Below are 20395 nucleotides of genomic sequence, written 5' to 3'. Positions count from 1 at the left end.
CAGTCGCCATGGCCTCAACCCCACAGCCTGTCTTCTTCCTGGCACTTCATTCCTACGTGAGGAACTGGCCCTGAGGTTTACAGCTGACTTTTATCTCCAGCTCAACCCTTCAACATGGTTGTCTCCCACCCAAGGGTCCCTTACTCTGTGTGGGTCCCTCGACAACACTCACTCTAGAGGCCGGTCAAGACTTTGAGTGAACTTGCAAGGGAGGTGGGACTGCTCCGGGGAGGTGGGGAAGGGAGCCCCACCAGGGACGGCAGGGCTGCGTCTGCCTCAGCGTCCCTGTCGCATGCATCTCCTGGCTCTTGCCCCACAGGTGCTAGCTGAACGAGCAAACTCCACTTTAAAGCATCCAGCCTTTTCCAGTGAGACCCAACACGTGTTCTGTGCCTGGCTGCCTTCAATGGTCAATTTTATTAGAAAGAATGGTATGAAAATAGACAAATCTGCTTAAGAACAACCAAAAAATGCAGTTTTTAAAGGGCCAAATGAGCAGTGACCTCTTCAAAGGCAGCTTCTCCCTCCAGCGGTCCCCTGAGGAATGGGGGCAGGGTCACGTTTCCAGGATGTTAGTCTCAATAACTTAAGGGGCAGGTCTGGCTCCTGACGCTGGACGCGCGTCATAGATCCTCTCGGGAGGGCAGCTCTGTTGGGCTTTCTTGTGTGACTTCTGTCAGAAAACAAATGCAGGTCACTCAGTAAATTCCCAGGACAAAAGGCCCTGAGGACATGGCCACGACATTTCCACTGGGACAACGCAGTGCAGGGGGTGGACTGCTCACCCAGGGCCCTGGGGACGGCACCCAGGCTCCCTATAGACACTGTGGCCCCAGGCCCCCCACAGCTAGGGGTGTCCACCCAGGTGACGCGGCCAGATGGCATTTCAGAGCTGCCACACAGCACCGGGTGTGGAAGGTGGGAGGTTGGGGGCTGGTGAGGCGCCCTGAGCCAACCTGGTGAGACAAGAGCCTGAGTGAAGATGAGGGGTGGGTGAGGAAGGGCCACCCCAGGAAACGTGGGGGCAAAGGGCGGGTGGAGGCCCAGGAGCAGCCAGGTGACGCTTGGCCACGTCCCATCCTCTGCCATGTCCTCACTCTCCGCCGACCGTTTGTCTGTGGTGTTACATGGTTTACTACAGCACATCTTGACGTGGATTTGCTTCTTTATCCTGCTCAGACTCAGGGAGCTTCTGGAATATGAGCCACGTCTTTTTCATTCTGGAAGATTCTTAGCCATTGTCTTTTTGAGCATTGCCTTTCACACCCCCCATATTCTTCTATGAGACTATCATGGGAAGAATTATTTCCCAAAAAGATGGCACCCAACCCCCAGGGCCTGTGAACGTGACTCTATTTGGAAATAGGGTCTTTGCAGATGATCAAGTTGAGATGAGGTCATTGGGGTGGGCTGTCCTCCAATGGCTGGTGTCCTTTAAGAGGGAAATTTGGACACAGACAGAGACTGGAGACATGTGGCTGCAAGCCAAGGAGCTCCAAGCTGGCAGCCACTGGAAGCTGGAGGAAGCAGGGAAGGGCGCTCCCTCCAGGTCTCAGAGGGAGCCAGGCCCTGTGACACCGGATCCCAGACTTCTGGCCTCCAGCCTGTGAGACAGCACCTTTCTGTTGTTGGAGCCGCCCAGGAAGCTAGCACAGAGACAACCTGCAGGCCTTCCTGCCATCCTGACCTCCCCCCACGTCTGTTTCTCTGCAGCCATCTGGGTGGCTGACCCTTACATCTCAGTGACTGCTTGCCGTCTCCCCACCTTCTGGGCCGTGGCCCCTGTCAGGACTTTGTCCCAGGAGCAGTTTTACCCTCTCGTCTTCCCGGAATCCCCAGGCCACTTCTTGTGTGAATTTCTTCTCTCGGGGGTTCCCAGTGCAGGCAAACCCCACTGCAGAGGGAGGGCAGGCCCCATCGAGAATCTTCCCTCTGTGCCAGAGGCAGGAGAGCCGACCACTCACCGTCCCCCGCTGTCTGCGTCTGCACACAAGCGTCTTCTGTTTCTTCGAAGCCTTCAGGACACACGCACACATAACTCCCGGGGGTATTGTAGCAGTTTTCATTTTCTCTCACACACGCTTTTTCTGCAAGTGAGCACTCATCTATATCTGAGATAAAAATACTCCACTGTAACAAATCACCTCATTTAGCAAACACACACGTGTCATGGATCATGAGAGTCACTCACTCACAAAATACGCACGTACAGAAAGCACAAAGACCATACACGTCACATCAGAGAAAGGAGCGAGATGGGGAATGTAACACACGTCTCTGGAGTCAGGCCCTGGACAGGCAGAGAAGCGGAGAGGACAGTCCAGGATGCATGAAGGCGGGAAGCGCAGTGGACACCCATGCCATGGGGCATCAGCAGATTCGCTGCCTCTCACCAAGCAGCTTGCAGCCTGGCCTCCACCACAGAGGCCCCGACGGCCAGCCCTGGGGCCCCGTTGCCCAGGACCTGACAGGGAAAGGTGGGCGGGAGGTGGGAGGCCTGGGCACATGAGGCTGGACCAGGGCACGAGGCCGCGGGCACCTGCTCCAGCGTCACCAGCACCAGGCACACCTGGGGGCCAGCTGGGGCAGACACTCGACCCCACCTGCTGCTTCTGTGTCTCTTGAGACTCCCAGGAGCTTGAGAAGCTAGAGAAGCAGGGTCTGCAGGAAGCGTTTGAGCCCAGTGCCCTGTCCCCCCCCCCACCTCTTCATGTGGCCATTCACATCGTGGTCCCTCTGGAAGGTTCTGCCTTAGTGCAGCACACTGACCTGTACACTGGCCGCTTTCTTTAGTGTAGCCAGGGATGCACTCTTTACACTGTCCTGGACCTTTCCCCGTGCAGCCCACACAGGTGGAGTCACATTCTGGAAACAAGAGGGGAAAGATGATGATGACAGCAGAGCACCTCCCCTTGAGCACAAAGGGATCTGAAACGCGCGTGTTCCCTGAGCCAATCATGGGGGGCTGCAGACAGTATGTTCTTTTCACCCACCTCTGTCTTCTGGCAAAGGACGGATGTGCCTAAATTTATGCAGCAGACATGCTCCTCAAGAGTTGCAAGACAGCAATAGAGCGGAAGGGGCGCTATGTAAAGCAATCCCGCTATAAACCCGTTTGTGGAAGTGAAAACTGGGTACGGCAGCCTTTCTCAAAACAAAACCCACCTCAAGCTTGGCGACACTGCTTCACTCAGCTGCGAGGAGCTCAGTAAAAGTAACAAGAGAGAAACGTGGGCTGCGACTGGCCTAAGACCTCATCGTCAAAGCGACCACTGCAGACGCCACAGGCATTGAGAGCCCCCGGTGTGGGCGCAGACATGGGAGAGGCGCCCGCACTGCTGGCAGAGGAGCCGGCACAGCCTTCCTGTAGGGGTGTGGCCCTAACATCCACATTCGTGTGAATGGGATTTGGAGTAATTTGGAAACTAATAAAAGCAAATAATGAAGAATGTGAAAAGCTTTACCTTCAAGGATATTTGAAGTGTATAACTGTGGAAAAATTAGTGTAATTTAAATATCCAACAGCATGGACTGTTGAGGATAACTATGGAGTAACGGCATGCTCCAAATCATTAATGTGATGTAAAAAAATGTGATGTACAAAGATGGTCACAACATCATTGTATGAAAAAACAGGCAACAAGGCGTCACGTCAAACTGACGAGAGCATCAAGGAGTCCACGGGAGTGTGTTAACAACATGAGCAGAGGTGCCCTCTCTGGGGAACCAAGGGATTTTGTTATTATCTTCTTTTCAACCTATTTGCATTTTCTGCTTTTTCCGCAGCAAATATCACTTGTGCTGCCACTAGGATATTTCTAAGTAGGCAGAATATACAGCAGTCATGCTGACAAAGCACCAACAACGTTCAAAGGGAAGAAAAGGAACCAAGGCATGACTGCAGAGGTGCTCGGGGTGCCGGGCCCAGGCACCTTCGCACACGAACGAGCCGTTGGCATTCTGGCAGTATTGCTTCTCGCCGCAGGGGGGTGGCTCCGCCGCGCACTCGTCCACATCTGGAACACAACAGCACAGCCGTGAGCGGCCCCACCACCTCTGAGGTGACAGTTGGTGGCCTGACACACCCGTGGCCAGGGCCGGCCTGGAGAGGACAGTGACCACTGTGTGGAGGACATGTTTTGCTGGTCGTCCTTAAAGGCCTCTTGTGTGCAGGGGTGGGGACGCGGGATGCTTAGTGCCCAGGGTGCTGTGAGGGACCGAGGGCCGATGCGTGAGCGCCCTGTGCTTCCACAGAGCCTCACACAAACCTCAAGTCCAGGTCATGGAGGGCTGCTGCCCACCACTCAAGGTGGGGCCCGGGGCCCAAGGCTGAGGCCCTGATTTGCCTGAGGCCAAGCAGCTGTGAAGGGTGAAACCAAAACTGATGCCGTGGTGGGAGGGAGCCCGGCCTCCACCTGCCACCCTCCCACCTGCCTGCCAACACCTGGGCCTGCAGAAAAGCACCTCAGCCAGTGCTAGACCCTCCCCAGGGCCCCCGACAGCCCGCGGTTCTGGGGCTCTGAGACGCGGCAGGGCTGCGTTTGTAAGCTCACAGACAGACTGGAGCTCAAAGGAAACGATGGGCTGCTGGGTGGGGATGGACGCAGAGGACTGCACACACGGCGCCGGGGCCGGAGCCTCAAGTCCGCACGGCACCCAGGGCAGGTGCCTCCTCTCTGCAGCTGAGCCAGACTAGCATGGCTGCTGGGCTCACCTGTGAGACTGTCCAGGTCAAGGAGAGGTCTGTGCCTCAGTTTCCCAGCCTGTGACTGCACACCAGCAGGACCTGCCTGCACCTTGCCTGTGCCACTCATCCCTGTCACCACCCCAGTCAGAGGCTGCCCGCTCTGGAGTCTCCACCGGCCTGCTTGCCGGCCAGAAGCCCTCCACTCCCCATCCTTCTATTTTATGAAACCAGGGCACCAGGAGACATGACTGGGCACATCCCAGGTTTCCCTCCTGGGGCCTGAGCCAACAAACTACCCTGGGCCACCTGACAGCAAGGACGGCTGGTGCGGCGTCCGCCTTCCCAGCCCAGGGCTCAGGCTGCAGAGGGCAAGATGGAAACCACACAGGATCCTTCTTGAAAGCTGCGGGCCGCACTCAGCAACCAGCCCCTGGGCGAGGTCACATGAGTGTAAGCCTAGGCCTGCACAGTGAGACTGTGAAGACAGCCTGGGACGGGGCTGTTGAAGGGAGCCCGGGGCGGGGGCTGAGCATGGCAGGGGCCACGCAGACCCCCGAGGGAGTGGGGAGGAGGGAGGGGAGGAGGACACGAAGGGGACTGACACGTCCCCCCCACACAGAGGAGCCCCGCCACCTTACCCACGCAGGCGCCGTCCTCGCGCACCCAGCCCACTTCGCACTGGGCACAGTCTCTGTTGGTTGGGCCAGTGCACGTCTTACACGACTCATCACAAGCTGGAAGGCAGAGGCGACATCCGTCAAAACGTGTGCATGCCATCCTCAGTAATGAACGTGACACAAAGGTCACTGCAGAAATTAGGGGTTTACATTCAACAAGGTAAAAACAAGAATTGAAAGCAAACAAGCAAAAAATCCCAGCAAAGCAAGATTCGCTCAACAGAAAAAATCCATTCGTGTGATTCATAATATTCCCAGGCTTAAGAAACACAATACGTGGGCTTTCCATGCCCATTCATGATAAAAATTCTTAGCAAATGAGGACTCCAAGGGGCTTCTCATAATCTGGCAAAGGCGGCTCCCAAACGCTGAGCCCACACCCAGCCTGATGTGCACGTGGCGGTCACAACCCATGCGTGCTGCACGCCGTACGCACCCAAGGACACTGACCAGCAGGGCACTCAGGGGCCACTGTCCTGCCGGGAGAGCCACGGGGGTGGGCAGTCTTGTGTCTGGACACTCCAGGTGCCAGGTCACAGAGAACCACAAGTGTGGACAAACGGCACTGCCGACCCCGAGTCCTCCAGGACGTCAGGAGAAGAGCAACTCCTCTTCCCTCTGGGGGTTGTTTAGGGACGAGAGCGAGACCACCCATGGTCTTGTTTCCCCTCACATGTTTTACAAGGGCCAGTGTCCCCTGGGCCTCCTAAGCTCCCAGAAGGTCTGGGGTAAGAAGGCAATGGGTCCCCCGTCCCATCTGTGCAGGCAGCTCCGGGAAAGGCTGCCTCTGCATGCCTCACGGACCAGGACAGAGCCCTGGATGCCAGCATCCGTGGTACCTGTGCAGATGCTGTGCGTCTCATTCCTCAGTGAGCTGAAGTAGCCGTCTGTGCAGTCGGTGCACAGCACTCCCTGGTACCCTATGTGGCACTGGCAGGACCCGTCCCCCTGTCGGCTGCCATCTCCACTGCAGTGGCCGTTCCCACTGCAGGGTCTCTCGGAACCGCCCTGGCATGCTGTGGGGAACATAAACCCACCACTCAGAGTGCACCCCAGCAGGTGGCCAGGGGCATGTTTTCACACAGAGCAAATGCCTCTTCACTCACTCGACTCATTCACCATCAAAACAGCTTCGGATTTCTCACCAAGACCCAAGCCCTACTTTGCCCCTGGAACAAGTAGGATCTATCTGAGGGGCATGCGAGGCTGTGAGGGTATCTGGGAAGCTGACTTGCTGGGGTTTGCAGGCCCAGTGGATCACCTGCATGGGAGCCTTCCCTGAAACATGGGACAAAGATGCTCACACATGGGGTGCTTGGAAGAGTGAGAATATCCTGCTGTGGCCACACACCAGTGGGAAAGCCAAGAGGCAGGCAGGAGGTGCTCGGACCAGTGAGGGGGTCTGAACCTGAAAACTGTGCCACTTGACCCCGCTGGTCAATGTGAATACCCTTGGTAATGCCCCGACAGCAAACTATGGCTTCACTTTCAGCGCCTACCTCTTCACGGAAGAGCCTGCTTCCCCTATTAAGGCTGAATGCCATGCGTCCAGCCTGACACCCACTGCCCCCCCGCCGGCCTTTCACAGACGGCCTTTGCTACTCTGAAGGCAGAGCTGTGCTGGGGGCCACGGAAGCCACCTCCCCGTACTCAGAGGGCAACGCCTGGGCAGGTGGGTGAGGGCTGCCGTGGGTCTGTGGACCCCTGAATTAGAAGCACGTTGGGATCAGATGCGCAGAGCTGTATGGCCCACGGAGAAGGTCCCCAAGGCGGGAAGGCAGCTGTGGCGCCGCAGCCCCACGGCGCGGAGGCAGCGCCAGGCTCTGTGGAGCCCACGGCCCCAGTTCCCGCCTGTGCTCTGCCCACCCAGACCCACGACAGAGATAACGGGGACCACGTGGCACACTCGAGATCTCCCTGAGAGAGACATACCTAGGCAGTCTGGCCCGTAAGTCCCCGGATAACAGCAAACTTGCAGCGTTTTCACACAAAACCATTCAAATAAGTCAGGGTGCTCCTTCTTCCTAGGGATTTAAAAAAGCATTCGTTAAATCTCACAGGACAGATTTGTTCAAAACAAAAGCCATCTACTATCACACGTGCTCCCGCGTATGCTAAGGGCTGGGCTACAGCAGTGTAGGTGGGAACCTCCCTGGCTGGCTGCCTTGCTCTGTGGCAGTATGCTAACAACAGATGGTGACACGTGGCTAAGGAGGCAGGCACGTACGTGGAAACGCTTGTGCCATTCTTGTAACTTTTCCAAGTCCGAAGTTATTTTAAAATTATAAGTTAAAAGATAAGAAACTATTTGTGATGGTTTCAGTGAAGGCTCGGGAAGAGCTGCGGGTCTGTGGGCACTCACAGCCGGAGCCACCAGGCCTCCAGGTGCTCCTCCTGCTCCTCCACAAGCCTGTTGCACTCGAAGTCGCTGCTGCCACACAGGCTCTCCATGATCTCCAGGAGGCGGACCTCACTGAAACAGAAGGTCCGTCAGTACTGCAAGGCGGGGGGGAACGTGCCTGGTGGTCAGTGCACGCTACAGGGATGTCCTGGGGCCCCACCTGGTGCCACTTAGTGTAAAAAAGACTCTCAACAAACACATCAACTGGGGATGGGGTAGCCAGTGCTATGCAGAGAATTAAACTCAGAGAGGGGGGTGGTCAGGTGTGGGGTCCACCAGCGGAAAGCTGAAGCAGGGCAGGAGGAGCCGGAGCTCCGGGCAGAGGGGGAGGGGGTAATCCCACCTGTAGGGGAAGCCAGCAACATTTCAGGTGGGGGGGACTCACCTTCCAGCGTGTTTTTTAAAAAGACCACCGTGACTTTTGTTTGGAGAGTGGATGTAGGGACAAGTGTGGAAGCCAAAAGATCAGTTAGGGGCCAGTGCACTAGTCCCAGGCCAGAGGACAGGTGACCGCACCAAAGGGACCCTTCTGTCATCAGGGTGGGTGACAAGGTTCACAGGAACACATCAAGTACTAAAGGCAGGCCGCTGGGGCTCTCAGAGCAGGGGCGGGCGCCCACCTGAATTCATACTTGGACAGCGTCTTTTCCTCCCAAGCCGTGTTCCCACCGCCGAAGTTCTTCTTCGCTGTGTCCACCATGCCCTGTGGAGAGACGGTGGGCAGGGGGCTCAGCGCTGCTGCCCCTACCCCATCCATCGCGAGGGTGATTGGTCTACGGAGGGATGCCGCTGTCCATCGAGGGAATGACCCTAGGTCCGCGCCCCCGGCCCCCCACCCCCCGCCCCCCAGCTTCGTGTCCCCAGCCCCCCGCCCCGGGTCCGCGGGTCCCCGGCCCACCTGTTTGAACTTGTCCACCAGCTCCCGGCAGCGCTGGCAGGGCGTCGGCTTCTTGGCGGCCTGATCGGGCGGCGGCAGCAGCAGCAGCAGCAGCAGCAGCAGCAGCCCCAGCGCGGCCGGGGCCGGCGGGCGCATGGCGGGCCGAGGCGGGCAGCGCTGCGAGGACGCACCCGCGCGGGCACGGGCCGAGGCCCAGCGAGAACCGGCTAGCGCTCCGGCCTCCGCGCGCCCACCGGCTCCGCCGCGCCGGCCGTTCCCGGGGATACTTGACGGCGTCGGCCGGGGCCCCGCCCCCGCCAGCCCTAGCGCCGCTATTGGTCAGCGGGACCCTCCCCTTTTCCACGGGGCCCAATCCAGGCTCGCCACGAGAAGCGACCAATAGGAAGGCCCCGGGTCAGCGTCCCGCCGCGAGGGGGTGGGGCCGGGGGCGTGGAGATCCGAGCGCACCTCGCGCGCGGCCCGCTGCGGCCATCTTTACTCCGGGCAGGGGCGCGCCCGCTGCGATGGCTAGGCCAGGCGGCCGTGTTAGGTTCGGGCAAGGGCTCCGCCTCCGTTCTCGGCTTCCGCTACCTCACTTCCGGCCAAGGGCGGCCCGGGCGGCCGCGCTCCGAGGGACGGAGCCGGGGCCGGGAGGTCAGCGCGCGCAGCCGCGTCCAGGGCTCTCGGGACGGGCGGCGGGAGGGGACGACCCTGGCTCGCGGGGCGGACGGCGGGGACCCCAAACCAGCGCTTCCGCAGCGCTCCTCCGGCCTCACGGAGCGTGTCTACGCGGGAAGGCCTCCGGGTTGCTCCCCTGGGGGTTGCGCTCCTCACCTGGGGCCGGGCAGCTTACCTGGGGGCCAGGCTTCTTACCTGGGGCTGGGCTGTTCACCTGGCGGCCAAACTTCTTACCTGGGGCCGGGCTTCTCACATGGGGTGGGCTCTTCATGTGGGGCCGGGCTGCTCACCTGGGGCGTGATCTGTCTCTTTGGGGCCCAGGAATCTGCATTTGCCCACGTGCCCGAGGCGGTGGGTGGGCAGGGAGTCCTGGTTTGCATCAGGAGAAGTAAGAGGAGCGTTATGTAGAGTCTAAGAGGACATAGCTGCCAAAGGAAGGAGTACAATGACGCCCGCTTTTCCCTGGCCTTTAGCCGCCCAATTTGTGCCAGATCCCCTGTGTTTCCAGCCAGGGGATTAATAGTGTGAACGTCTGCTTTGACCAGTTTCAGTCGAGGCCTAGACTCTGAATCGCTGGGGACAGGAGGCCTCTGTAGGCCATTCCCTGGTCTGAGATGCCGCCCTCTGTAAACTACCTGTTTTGAGTCTGGCCTGTTTGATGCCTCAGATTAACAATCCGAACACCTGCAAGCAGGGCTGGACGGGTGTAGAGAAATGTCCCCTGGCCCTCTCGAGCCCCAGTGGTGGGGTGACCGTGGGTTCTGTACTTGCTTATGCCCTGTTGTCTTCCCGTCGTCCTGGAGAAGCATTCTGCTTACCCCCGTTGGGGCCCTTGCCTTCCAGGTTGAGCTGCTCTGCCGGTTGGTCTCTGCCCTCAGTGTCAGCAAGAGCACACCCTTATCTGAGTGAGAATCCCCGGGGCCAGGAGGGGGCTCCGAGTTCTGCACATACTTTTTCACCCCACAGCTTGTGAGATAAGAGTGTGGATTTTCCTGCAGGGGAACTCCTCTGGGCAGAGGCATCGAGTGGGGTGTGTGGGGACAGGCCTGTTCTCAGCTGACTGGGGACAGCTGTGAGCCCGTGTCGGGTTCCTGCCAAGCAGCACTGTGCAGCTGCTTCAACGGCTTAGCTGTGTAGATGCTTCCTATTTCTTAAAACTCTTTTTTTTTTTCCTTCATGACAGTAAGAGGAACAGAGAGTAGTGTATGAATGTTCCGTGGCCTCTTTGGCTTCACTGGAAACTAAAGCTTTAACGTATTTTTAATGAAAACGTAAGCTGGCGTGAGATCCATGCTTAAGTTTTTACATACTTTGTTCTTCAGCTAGTTTGTTGAGCACCTGCTGTGCGCCAGGCTCTGCTGATGCAGCAGTGAGTGGGGAGTCGGGACAGGCCGGAGCCCAGCAGGGGAGACAGGCAAACGTACCTTTCCTTCAGCACGTGCAAGCGCCTCCTGTAATGCCCAGAGTGCGTCCTCCTTGCTGAGGTTACAGTGGTGGGGAAGAAACAAACAGAAAAGTCCCGTCCTCGAGGAGCTTACGTTTTAGAAAGAGGAAGACAAATAAGCTAGAAGCACCTGTCTCCATCCAGTGTTTTTTATATTTGGGAAGGAAAAAAGTTAGGTGACTTCTAAGGGGAACCGCGTATTATTTTGGTAATTCTTAATTATTAAAGCTGCCCCCACCTCCCCCACTGTATCAGACGGGAGTCCTGCTCCTTCTGACCTGCAGGTTCTCCTTCACTTGCCATCTTGGGAGAGTACAGACTTCTTAAATCTCCCTCTAATCAAAAGGTACTTTTAACAAGCAGTAAGCACCATGGCTCTCTCCTCTGCCCCTTCTATCAAATAAAGTCAAACCTGTTTTAAGAGAAGCCAGGAACACGAAGACAAGTTTGCCATCTTTCCTCCCCCTCCAGGATGGAAAGATCTAGGTCTTTCGTGAGCAGGAAGTGGACTGGACACTGCCGGGGTTTTCTCAGGAAGCTTCGTAACAGGGTTCCCCCCAGATCGTCGTGTTGGCATTTGGGAGATCCATCGCAGGCACATGTATCTGAACCCCTCAAGGACACACTCGTGCTTGTTGTCACCCACGTATTCATGTTCATGACCATCGTGGCGCCATCCTGGGGCTCCCAGGGTGAAGTTCAGGACACAGCAGGGTAGGCATCCACAGCCCCAGCCCACCGTCCCTGAGCACAGGGACCTCGCTGGCTGCCCTGAGCCCTGCGTCCCACGTCCTGCCTTCCTGCACCTGCCCCTCTCATCCTCCAGGTGCATCCCTCCCACCCTCCTACCTCACAGCCTCCGGTCCAGGCTCTCAGCCAGTACCATGGGGGCCAGTTCAGGTTTTACCCAACTCTCCTACCAGATTTGAGCTTCTCAGATGCAGGGGCCGCCCTCCTGCGCTCCAGAGGCCAGGCCGGCCCAGGGCCTGGCTGCACGGACTTATCTCAGGGTTCTGCAACTAAAGTCTTTCTTCCTGGAGGAATGTTTATGCCACCTAAAGCATAAGATAGCTGGTTAAAATACGAAAGCTTCTCAAGCATGATTTTCCTCTGAACTTTCTATTTTGATGTGTTTTCGGATTTATGGAAGTTATGACAGTAGTTCAAAGAACTCTCACTTACCCTTCACCCACGTCTCCCAGATGCTAATGCAAGGGTGATTTTGGAAACTTGAGGATCTACGTTTTCATTCTTTCAAAATGCTTGCAGAGTGGCGGTGCTGACAGTCGACGAAGGCACGTGAAGCTGAAGCGCAGAATGGCCGGGAAGAGGCCATCCGGTGTGGGCAGGCAGCGCCGGCTGCTGGTGCTGCTGGTTGCTGTAGCCGCTGTCCACCTCGTCACCTGCCCCTATGCCAAAGTGGAGGAGAGCTTCAGCCTGCAGGCCGTGCATGACCTGCTTTACCACCAGCTGGACGTGGAGAAGGTGAGGACGTGTGTCCAGGACCGCGCATCTACCCCGACTCCTGAGGGCCTCTCTGGCTGACCCTCCTTTCTCCCTGCAGTATGACCATCTCGAGTTCCCCGGAGTGGTGCCCAGGACGTTCCTCGGGCCGGTGGTGATTGCGGTTCTCTCCAGCCCTGCCGTGTGTGTGCTCTCGCTGTTAGAAGTGTCCAAGTTTTACTCTCAGCTAGTAGGTAAGGGGTTCTTCACCTGAGGACAAAATGAAGAACCACGGTGTAATCGATGAGCTCAGTCAACCAGGTTGAGTTACCTCCTCTAGGAACATCCATCTGTTGGGATCTTGGCTGTCCCTGGCCACTCAGCGGGGTGGTACAGAGCACAGGTTGAGGTCAGACATCGGCCCTTTCTGGGCTGTGACCTGGGACGCGTAGCTGAGCGCCTCTTGCTTCTGCTCTTACAATGGTGCCTTCCTCCCCAGGCTGGCACAGGAGGAATGAGGCAGGAGTGAGGCACCTCCCACGGGGCCACGCTTGGGCTGCAGGGGAGCCACCAGCCCTGCCTGGTGGGCTGCATGCACCCGAGCAGGGCTTTATTATTCCAGAGCCGCACATCTGCTGGGGAGGCCTCACATTCCCACCTCCCAGAGGTTGCTACAGATAGGCCTTTGTGCAAATCCTTCTGGACCTTTCTCTGTGCCTACGTGAATATTTTTTAAAACCAAATTTAGAACATTCTGCACATATTGCTCTGCAACCTCATTTTTTAGCCAACAATCACCGTCTTTCCATTTCAGTAAATTTTTATTGCATCTCTACCCAGACTGTATTCTGATTCCCCCAGCCGACTCAGACACATTCACGTAGCTCGTTGGTCTGGCCCATACGGAGAGCTTTGAGAAAGTACGCATTCCTGGGGAGAAGTGGTTCTGCTGCTTGAAAGGGCAGATTAGGAAATGGAAATCCCCCATCGCGGGGGCAGCGGGACAGGCTGTACCGGTCGTGTGGGGCCTTGGAGCCCCAGACAGGAGATTGGGCCACGTCTGACCATCAGGCCCTCGGTAAATGTGGCCCCGGAGCTGTCACAGCCGTGTGGTGGGGCCCCTGATGTTAGTGCCGGACTCGTCGCGCTGTCGCACGGACACTGCCCACTGCCCTGGGCCGTGCGCTCACAGCGAAGCTTTAGAGTCAGGGGCCTGGGGTCCAGGCTGTCGGTTTGCCATGTCCAGTCCATTTTTAATGCCAAAGAGGACTCCCTGTCTCAGGGCTGTTTTTCTGTCACCTAGTCATTAACTGACCACTGCAAGCCACCATTTCAAAGACCCACTTTGCCCCAGCTTCTGTCCACACTGATGGTTGCATGTGTGTTGCCGTCTTTGTTTAGTCAGAGCCGTCCTCGGACTCGGTGTGATTTTTGCACTCTGGACTTTACAAAAAGAAGTGAGACGGCAGTTTGGGGCCACGGTAGCCGCCATGTTCTGCTGGGTGACGGCCACGCAGTTCCACCTGATGTTCTACTGCACGCGGACACTCCCCAACGTGCTGGCCCTGCCTGTGGGTACGTAGCCGCCGAGCCGTGTCTGTTGGACCCAGTGCTGGCCCCCCATGCCTCTCGCTGGGCTCAGGGCACACCGGCCTGGGGACAGGTGAGTGGGTATCCATCCAAGGTGTGCCTGCCTGGAGAAAGCTGCTTTCCACTGAGTGTCTCAAACACTCAGCGCCAGGGTAGCCTTGGCAGGAAGGGGGATCTCTTCTCAGTGCTGCGTTGAGGTGTCCTTTCCAGCAAATGCCAGGTGGGCACGAGTCTGTTTCACAGGTCCCCTGGGAGGGTTTCCCTCGTGCAGGACCTGCAGTGGCTGGGCCGAGTGGGAGTGGCCCTGGTCTGAGGACAGTGAGTGCTGGGAGGAAAAAGCCTCATGTGGGTCAGATGGGGGCAGCTCTGTCAGGTGTTGTCAGGCGCCCCAGGCAGAGAGCCGCCCTGCTCTGGGAGCCACAGGGAGGCCAAGTGTAGGTAGGAGGGGAGGCTGCAGATGGCGTGGGCCTGGGGGTCTGTGCCAACTGGGGCAGAGGTGTGGCCTGGCCCTCACCAAGCCCGGGGAAGCAACCTCTGTGGGACATGGCGGGGAACATGGCAAGCAGGGCGCCATTCCAGATGAACCCCAAGTGGAGCTCAGAGGCCGTGCCAAGTGCCTGGGAATGGCCAGGGAAGAGTGGAGGGTGGCCAGGGTTGGCACTGGGCGTGTGGAGCCTGAGGCTCCGGAGGAGATAGGAAGCAGGACTCAGGCGTCTGGGGTCTGGCACAGTTAGGCCCACTGGAAGTGGCCCCAAGCTGTGTGACAGTGTGGGCCGCAGGCCTGTGGCCGGCGGGGGTGGGCGGCGTCTACAATGGAGCCCAGGCCCCGTGTGGGGGATCTGGTTCTTGGTGGTGTTTGCTGTCTTCTGGAGGGTTCTGTGTTGCTTTTGTACTGAGAAGGTAATCAGCCTACTCTTGCCGCCCTGTGTCCTGCAGTCCTGCTGGCCCTCACGGCCTGGCTGCAGCAGAAGGGGGCCCGCTTCGTCCGGCTCTCGGCCTTTGCCATCCTCGTCTTCAGAGCTGAGCTGAGCCTGTTCCTGGGCCTCGTGCTGCTGCTGCTGCTGAGCACGGGGCGGCTCTCCGTGGGGAAGGCGCTGCGCTGCGCCGTGCCGGCCGGGGGTCTCTGCCTGGGTGAGTCGGAGTCGCCAGGGGCCATCCTGCCCGGAGGCTGTGCTTTGTCTCATTTTACAAAGATGAAGAGAAATTCGGGAGTTTTTTTGGTTTTTCTTTCTCATTAAATAAAATTACTTTAACTTTTAGCAGTATTGAAACCTCTTAACGTGGTTCTCCTTGCTGTTCTTCCTGAGCGCCCCCCGGCTGCCAGGGCCTCCGTGCGCCGGTCTCCTCCTGCAGCTCAGCCGGCCCCTGCGCCCGGCTCATGAGGGGACCGGTGCTCGTGAGGGGACCGGCGTGAAGGTGCTTATTTAGGGGGCGGGGACCCCGATGTCTCAGCTCCTTCATGTGAAGCTGCTGGTGGCTCCTGGCCTCTGTGCCGACAGGGCTGCTTTGTGGGGACGGTTACCTGGGACCTGGGACTTGGGGCTGCCCTTCACCCAGCAGCCTTGAAGTCTGAGCTTTTCAGGTGGCCGTGTTCCCTCCTGAGGAACTCTTTATTTTATCTTACTAGGACTGACGGTTGCTGTGGACTCCTATTTTTGGCGGTATCTTGTGTGGCCGGAAGGAAAAGTGCTTTGGTACAACACCGTCCTGAACAAAAGTTCCAACTGGGGCGTATCCTTCAGGTGTCTCTGTAAGGTGGTCGTGGGGCAGGACAGCCGGAGGCGCGAGGAGCTGCCTTCCTCCCAGGTGTCGCCCCTGACGGGAGGTGTGCGCTCGAGGGACAGGAGCACGGGGTGGAGCTGCTGCAGCGGCTGTGGCACCAGGACCAAGCCTGCCCGGGAGACGTGGCAGGCAGGTCCCCCCACCCAGCAGTCTGTCCCCTCTGGAAACACCACCTTGCTTTCGTAGCCCCAACTTCTCTTGCAGTCCTCATGGTAATAGGCTTTTTTAAACGTTTTATTGTAGAACATTTAAACATAGACACAAATAGGAAGAATAGCATCATGAGTCCCCAGTGCACCCCAGGGCGATGCTTTTTACAGTGAAAAAAGAAGGGACCGGGAGAGGAGCAGTGCAGCCTCGGTGCTGATGCGGAACCCTGGCCTCTGTCCGCGTGGGAAGGGCGTCACCGTGGGCCGAGGCCGCAGGCCGGGGCAGCTGTCAGGGCTTGTCTCGGTTGCCCGGGCTTGGCTGAGGGGTGGCCGTGTGGCTCCTTAACCCGCTCCGACCTCCCCACTGCTGTGGTACTTCTACTCGGCCCTGCCGCGTGGCCTGGGCTGCAGCCTGCTCTTCGTGCCCCTGGGCCTCCTGGACAGGAGGGCCGTGGCGCTGCTGCTGCCGGCGCTGGGCTTCGTGGCCCTGTACTCGCTCCTCCCGCACAAGGAGCTGCGCTTCGTCATCTATGTCTTCCCCGTGCTCAACATCGCGGCCGCCCGGGGCTGCGCCTGCCTGTGAGTGCTCCCTCCGCGATGCTCCTCGCTTTCAGGGGACACGGGTTTACTGATTCGTAAAGGGGGAGATTTTTAAGGCAGACGCACGTGTCTGTGGGCACTGTGTTGAAAGAGGGCAGCCTGGCCGTGGAGACGGTGAAGCCGCTGGGCCGAGGCCAGGATGGGACTGGCCACCTGCCAACCCATGGTTCTGCTTTTCTGTCTGGTCTTTGGTTTCTGGGACGTGTGTCTTGGGCCAGTCTGCACACAGCTGTGCTAATTGTCCAGGGCTCAGTCACTCAGGAGAAGGACACTTAGGAGGTAGCCGTGGTGCAGGGCAGGGAGGTTCTGAGGGTGACTAGCCGAGTGAGGAAGAGGAGCTGCAAGTGGAGGCCGAGGCTCGGGGACACAAAGGCAGTGGTGTGGGGCAGGGAAGCAGGGAGGCAGGGAGACTGCCCAGCAGTAGAATGAAGGGGGCGCGGGTAGCCCTGAGGAGGGTGCCCCTGGGCTGTGCGGGGTGGTGGGAGTGGGGCTGCAGCTCACCAGGGAGCAGGCCTGGGGCTGAGGCAGGATGGTCACTGCCTGTGGTGGGAACAGGAGGCCAAGGCCAGCCCCTTGGCTGGGCTGGGGGCGCAAGGGACGCAGGTGGGAGAGGCGCCCTGAGGCAGCCTGTGAGCCAGGAGGAGGGCAGGTCACCCCTTCATGGCCCTCACTTTCCCAAGGACACCTGTTAAGGGCGGGAGGCAGCTTGTCACTGTGCTGCCCTGGGACACGGGTGAAGGAACTCACAGCTTGTCCCCAGCTCCCTGCTGCTGTGTTTTTGCCTGGGGCTTCCTCCCGGCCCAGGGACGGCCGGGTGCTCTGAGCCATGTAGACAGACCCTGACCCAGAGCGGCAGGCAGACTGACCCTTTCCTCCAGGACCCGGGAAGAGCTGTCTCTGAAAGGCCAACGCTTGGGGGCTAACCCTGCTCTGTCCCTGAGGGAGCAAAGGGCCCTGCTCCCCTGCCTCCTGCCCTAAGAACCAGAGTTTGTCTGCGTCTCCCCGGGTGGGCAAGGAGCAGGCCCAGGGGGCCGTCAGGCCCTGCCCCTCCCCTCCCCCAGCAGCCTGGCCAGGAGTCCCCTGTCTTGTGCTTCAGGGAAGCCGAGCGCAGCTCACGCAGGACCCTCTTCTCTACTCAGTGGTTTGTTACCGAATAAAGCCTGTTCCCGCTGCTCTCACCAGGCTCCGCTCTGCTAGTCTCCCTGACTGAAAGGGATTTGGGTGGTAGATTTGCATCTTAAAGGGCAGAGAAAGGATTCTAATCATGAGCTTTCTAAAATCATTGCTCTGGAGGGGTCCAAGGCCACCTGCCCATCCCCAGGTTTTGGGGGGAACATGTGGTAAATTCTCCTGGCAGCCTGGAGCTTTCTCCGGCAGGCACTCAGGGGCTGGGGCCACCCTAGGGGTGCAGCTTTGAGTTTGCTCCAGTGTCTTAGTGTCGGGTGGGCGAGATCCTTTGTGCTGAGGGTCTGCAGTCCCCCGAGGCCGAGGCTGGGGCCTGGTGGAGAAGGGCTCAGTGGGGCCTGATGAGTTTGGTCAAGGGTCCATCCTGAGTTTTCAGGGGCCAGCAAACCTTCCTGTGAAGGGCCAGATAGTGAATATTCTTGTCTCTGCAGCTGCACGGTCTCTGTCGCAGCCTCCACCTCTGCCGTTGAGGCGCAAAGCCAACTGTGTCCCGTTGGTGTCACTTACAAAGAGGGCAGTGCATGGGGTTTGTCCCACAGGCCATTCTCTGATCCAAGGAGCAACTCGGGACGTTTGAAAGTCTCATATAAACTTTAAATTGGCATCTGGGTAGAATTTCACAGAGAAAAATTTCAAGGTAGCCCTTTACCCGCTGTCTCTGATGGTGATGTATTGGGTGATGTGCTCGTTACAGTGCGGGGAGGGGAGGAACAGGTATATGTGCCTGATGATGTATCCTCCACTTAATTGCCGCCATACCCTTTCTGTGAAATGGATTGTTTTTTTTCCAGACTGAATAATTATAAGAAGTCTTGGCTGTATAAAGTGGGGTCCCTCCTTGTGATTGGGCACCTTATGGTGAATGCCACGTACTCGGCCACGGCCCTGTACGTGTCCCACTTCAACTATCCCGGTGGCGTGGCGATGCAGAGGCTGCACGAGCTGGTGCCCCCCCAAACAGGTGGGTGCTCGGGGCTGTGCAGGGACCAGCTGCAGCTCTGGCCAGAGGCACCCGGCTCGCGGTTCTAACCAAGCAGACGTGGTTTTCCATAGGTGTCGTTCTGCACATCGACGTGGCTGCTGCACAGACAGGCGTGTCTCGGTTTTTGGAAGTCAACAGCGCCTGGAGGTATGCTCCGCTATGACGTGACTGCAGGTGGCGGTGCTTCTCCTAGAGGCCGAGCACAGGCTCCCTTTGGTACCCCGGAGCCAGGGGCTGGCGCAGGGGCCACAGGTGCATGACTGTGCTCTTGTCTTGCAGGTACGAGAAGAGGGAAGATGTGCAGCCTGGGTCGGGGCACATGCTGGCCTACACGCACCTCCTCATGGAGGCAGCCCCCGGGCACCTGGCCCTCTACAGGGACACGCACCGGGTCCTGGCCAGCGTCTCGGGCACCACCGGTGTGAGTCTGAATGTGACCAAACTGCCTCCCTTCGACGTCAAACTGCAGACAAAGCTGGTGCTTCTGGAGAGACTCCTCCCAGGGAGGGGACCAAAGCCCCTCTGAGAATGTTGGCGCTCCGCAGCGCCGTGACAGGTGACACGGTTCAGAGAGACAACCGAAGAGCCACGGACATGCCCTGGGGAGCAGGTGGGCCCCTCCGCAGACACCTGGGCGGCGGGCCCCACGTCCATGCTGCACTCCGCTGGTGAGAGCAAGGGGCCAGTGCCACTGCCAAGGGGGACGGTGGGCAACAAGATCCTTTTTGTGTGGACCATGCGCTGCTCGCGGCGGCAAGGACAGCAGGCCTTGTTCTGTGGAGCTGCTCTGGTGGCATGCCACCTTTGCTGCCCGTGGCCTCTGGGGGCACCTAAAGTGGCACCCGCTGGGGAAGTCCCATCTTTGTGAGCCTCAGCTGCTGCTGGGTGCATCCCCACACTCGTCCCAAGCTGCAGGATGTGCCCTCTTTCGTAGTCACAGGCACACCATTTCCATGGCAGATGACATTTTGGAAGATAAACGTGTTCAAAAAGGAATGAGAATAAAAATGTTTTAATGTTTTATTAGCGATCTTATGATCTGTGATATTTCCAGAGACTGCCTTCACCTAGGTTTTATTTTTAAGTGATAATTTTGGTACTTTTACGCTTCACTGAGCAAGCATTTATTAAGTACCAGCAGGCACTGAAGACAACGCAGAGAACTGGGTGAGGCTGCACACACACACATACCACATGTACCCACAACATGCACACGTGTACACATACTACACGCATGCACACATAACCTGCATGTGCATAAAGACAGGCTGTTTTCTGCTGAGCCATTCAAGAGTGAGTTGTTCACTGCGTGGCCTTGGCACTGAGCACCTCAGGGTGCCCCAGGAAGGAGGTGATGGCCTTTCCCACCTTGTAGTTTCCACTCTTTCACTGCAGCCGACAAGCAGTCTGCATAGACACCTTCAGACCAGGAGGACCTCCCCCAGCTCTCCGGCCTTGGCGCCCACCCATGACCCCTGCAAGGCCAGTCTCTGTGGCGCCGCCGCCCTGCCTGCCAGGCAGCACTAGTACTCCACGTGAGCAAGCTCCTGTCTCTCCCATTTGTCTATCATCCATATTTGTTATTTACCTATTGTTGGCGTTTATCACTCTGTTGTAATTTGTCAGTGCTCAGATATTTGTCACTGATCACCGTCACGCCTGCATGGATTGCTGCTAGACCTCAATGGTCTGTGAGTGGCCCTGTCTAATCACTGTGGTGTTCAGATTGTACAGGATTCCCTGGGGGGCTGTCAAGCTGCTCTGTCCTTGTGACACGCCCTGTTACTGTTAATTTGATTTTTTTTGCCACTTGAGCTAACATCTACTGCCAATCGTTTTTATTATTTTAATTTTTTTTCTTTTTCTTCTCCCCAGAGCCCCCCAGTGCATAGCTGTATAT

The 20395-nt window shown here is 58.0% G+C and overlaps 2 protein-coding genes across 4 annotated transcripts; one reads left to right on the top strand and one right to left on the bottom strand.

The window, feature by feature from the left end:
- Window positions 1-385: 385 nt before the first annotated feature.
- On the bottom strand, window positions 386-11307 carry CRELD2 (cysteine rich with EGF like domains 2). Of its 2 annotated transcripts, XM_070599994.1 has the most exons (12): window positions 11177-11307; window positions 10745-10799; window positions 8664-9689; window positions 8386-8468; window positions 7727-7837; window positions 7297-7388; window positions 6204-6380; window positions 5326-5421; window positions 3933-4016; window positions 2770-2865; window positions 1965-2111; window positions 386-673 (listed from the first exon to the last, which is right to left on the bottom strand). In XM_070599994.1, the coding sequence occupies exons 3-12, from the start codon at window positions 8796-8798 to the stop codon at window positions 624-626; spliced, it is 1071 nt and encodes a 356-aa protein (XP_070456095.1). In that variant the 5' UTR covers window positions 8799-9689; window positions 10745-10799; window positions 11177-11307; the 3' UTR covers window positions 386-623. The 2 variants fall into 2 exon arrangements, with proteins under 2 accessions (XP_070456095.1, XP_070456096.1); XM_070599995.1 differs by lacking the exons at window positions 10745-10799; window positions 11177-11307 and adding an exon at window positions 10139-10304.
- Window positions 11308-12081: 774 nt separating this feature from the next.
- On the top strand, window positions 12082-19518 carry ALG12 (ALG12 alpha-1,6-mannosyltransferase). Of its 2 annotated transcripts, XM_008541696.2 has the most exons (9): window positions 12082-12249; window positions 12329-12461; window positions 13609-13782; window positions 14734-14928; window positions 15425-15528; window positions 16084-16307; window positions 18305-18474; window positions 18567-18642; window positions 18775-19518. In XM_008541696.2, the coding sequence occupies exons 1-9, from the start codon at window positions 12082-12084 to the stop codon at window positions 19019-19021; spliced, it is 1491 nt and encodes a 496-aa protein (XP_008539918.1). In that variant the 3' UTR covers window positions 19022-19518. The 2 variants fall into 2 exon arrangements, with proteins under 2 accessions (XP_008539918.1, XP_070456094.1); XM_070599993.1 differs by lacking the exons at window positions 18305-18474; window positions 18567-18642.
- Window positions 19519-20395: the final 877 nt, after the last annotated feature.

This window comes from Equus przewalskii, chromosome 29 (genome assembly GCF_037783145.1).
Source record: "Equus przewalskii isolate Varuska chromosome 29, EquPr2, whole genome shotgun sequence".
Taxonomy (NCBI): domain Eukaryota; kingdom Metazoa; phylum Chordata; class Mammalia; order Perissodactyla; family Equidae; genus Equus; species Equus przewalskii.
This window is presented reverse-complemented; position numbering and strand designations above follow the sequence as displayed.

Coding starts and splice junctions, on each gene's coding strand:
- CRELD2 (XM_070599994.1), bottom strand. CDS start 8,798: ATGCGCCCGCCGGCCCCGGCCGCGCTGGGGCTGCTGCTGCTGCTGCTG. Junction 8,469..8,663: donor TGGTGGACAAGTTCAAACAG/GTGGGCCGGGGA, acceptor GTCTCTCCACAG/GGCATGGTGGACACAGCGAA. Junction 2,866..3,932: donor CGGCTCGTTCGTGTGCGAAG/GTGCCTGGGCCC, acceptor TCTTGTTTCCAG/AATGTGACTCCACCTGTGTG.
- ALG12 (XM_008541696.2), top strand. CDS start 12,082: ATGGCCGGGAAGAGGCCATCCGGTGTGGGCAGGCAGCGCCGGCTGCTG. Junction 15,529..16,083: donor ACAAAAGTTCCAACTGGGGC/GTATCCTTCAGG, acceptor TAACCCGCTCCG/ACCTCCCCACTGCTGTGGTA. Junction 18,475..18,566: donor GCTGGTGCCCCCCCAAACAG/GTGGGTGCTCGG, acceptor GGTTTTCCATAG/GTGTCGTTCTGCACATCGAC.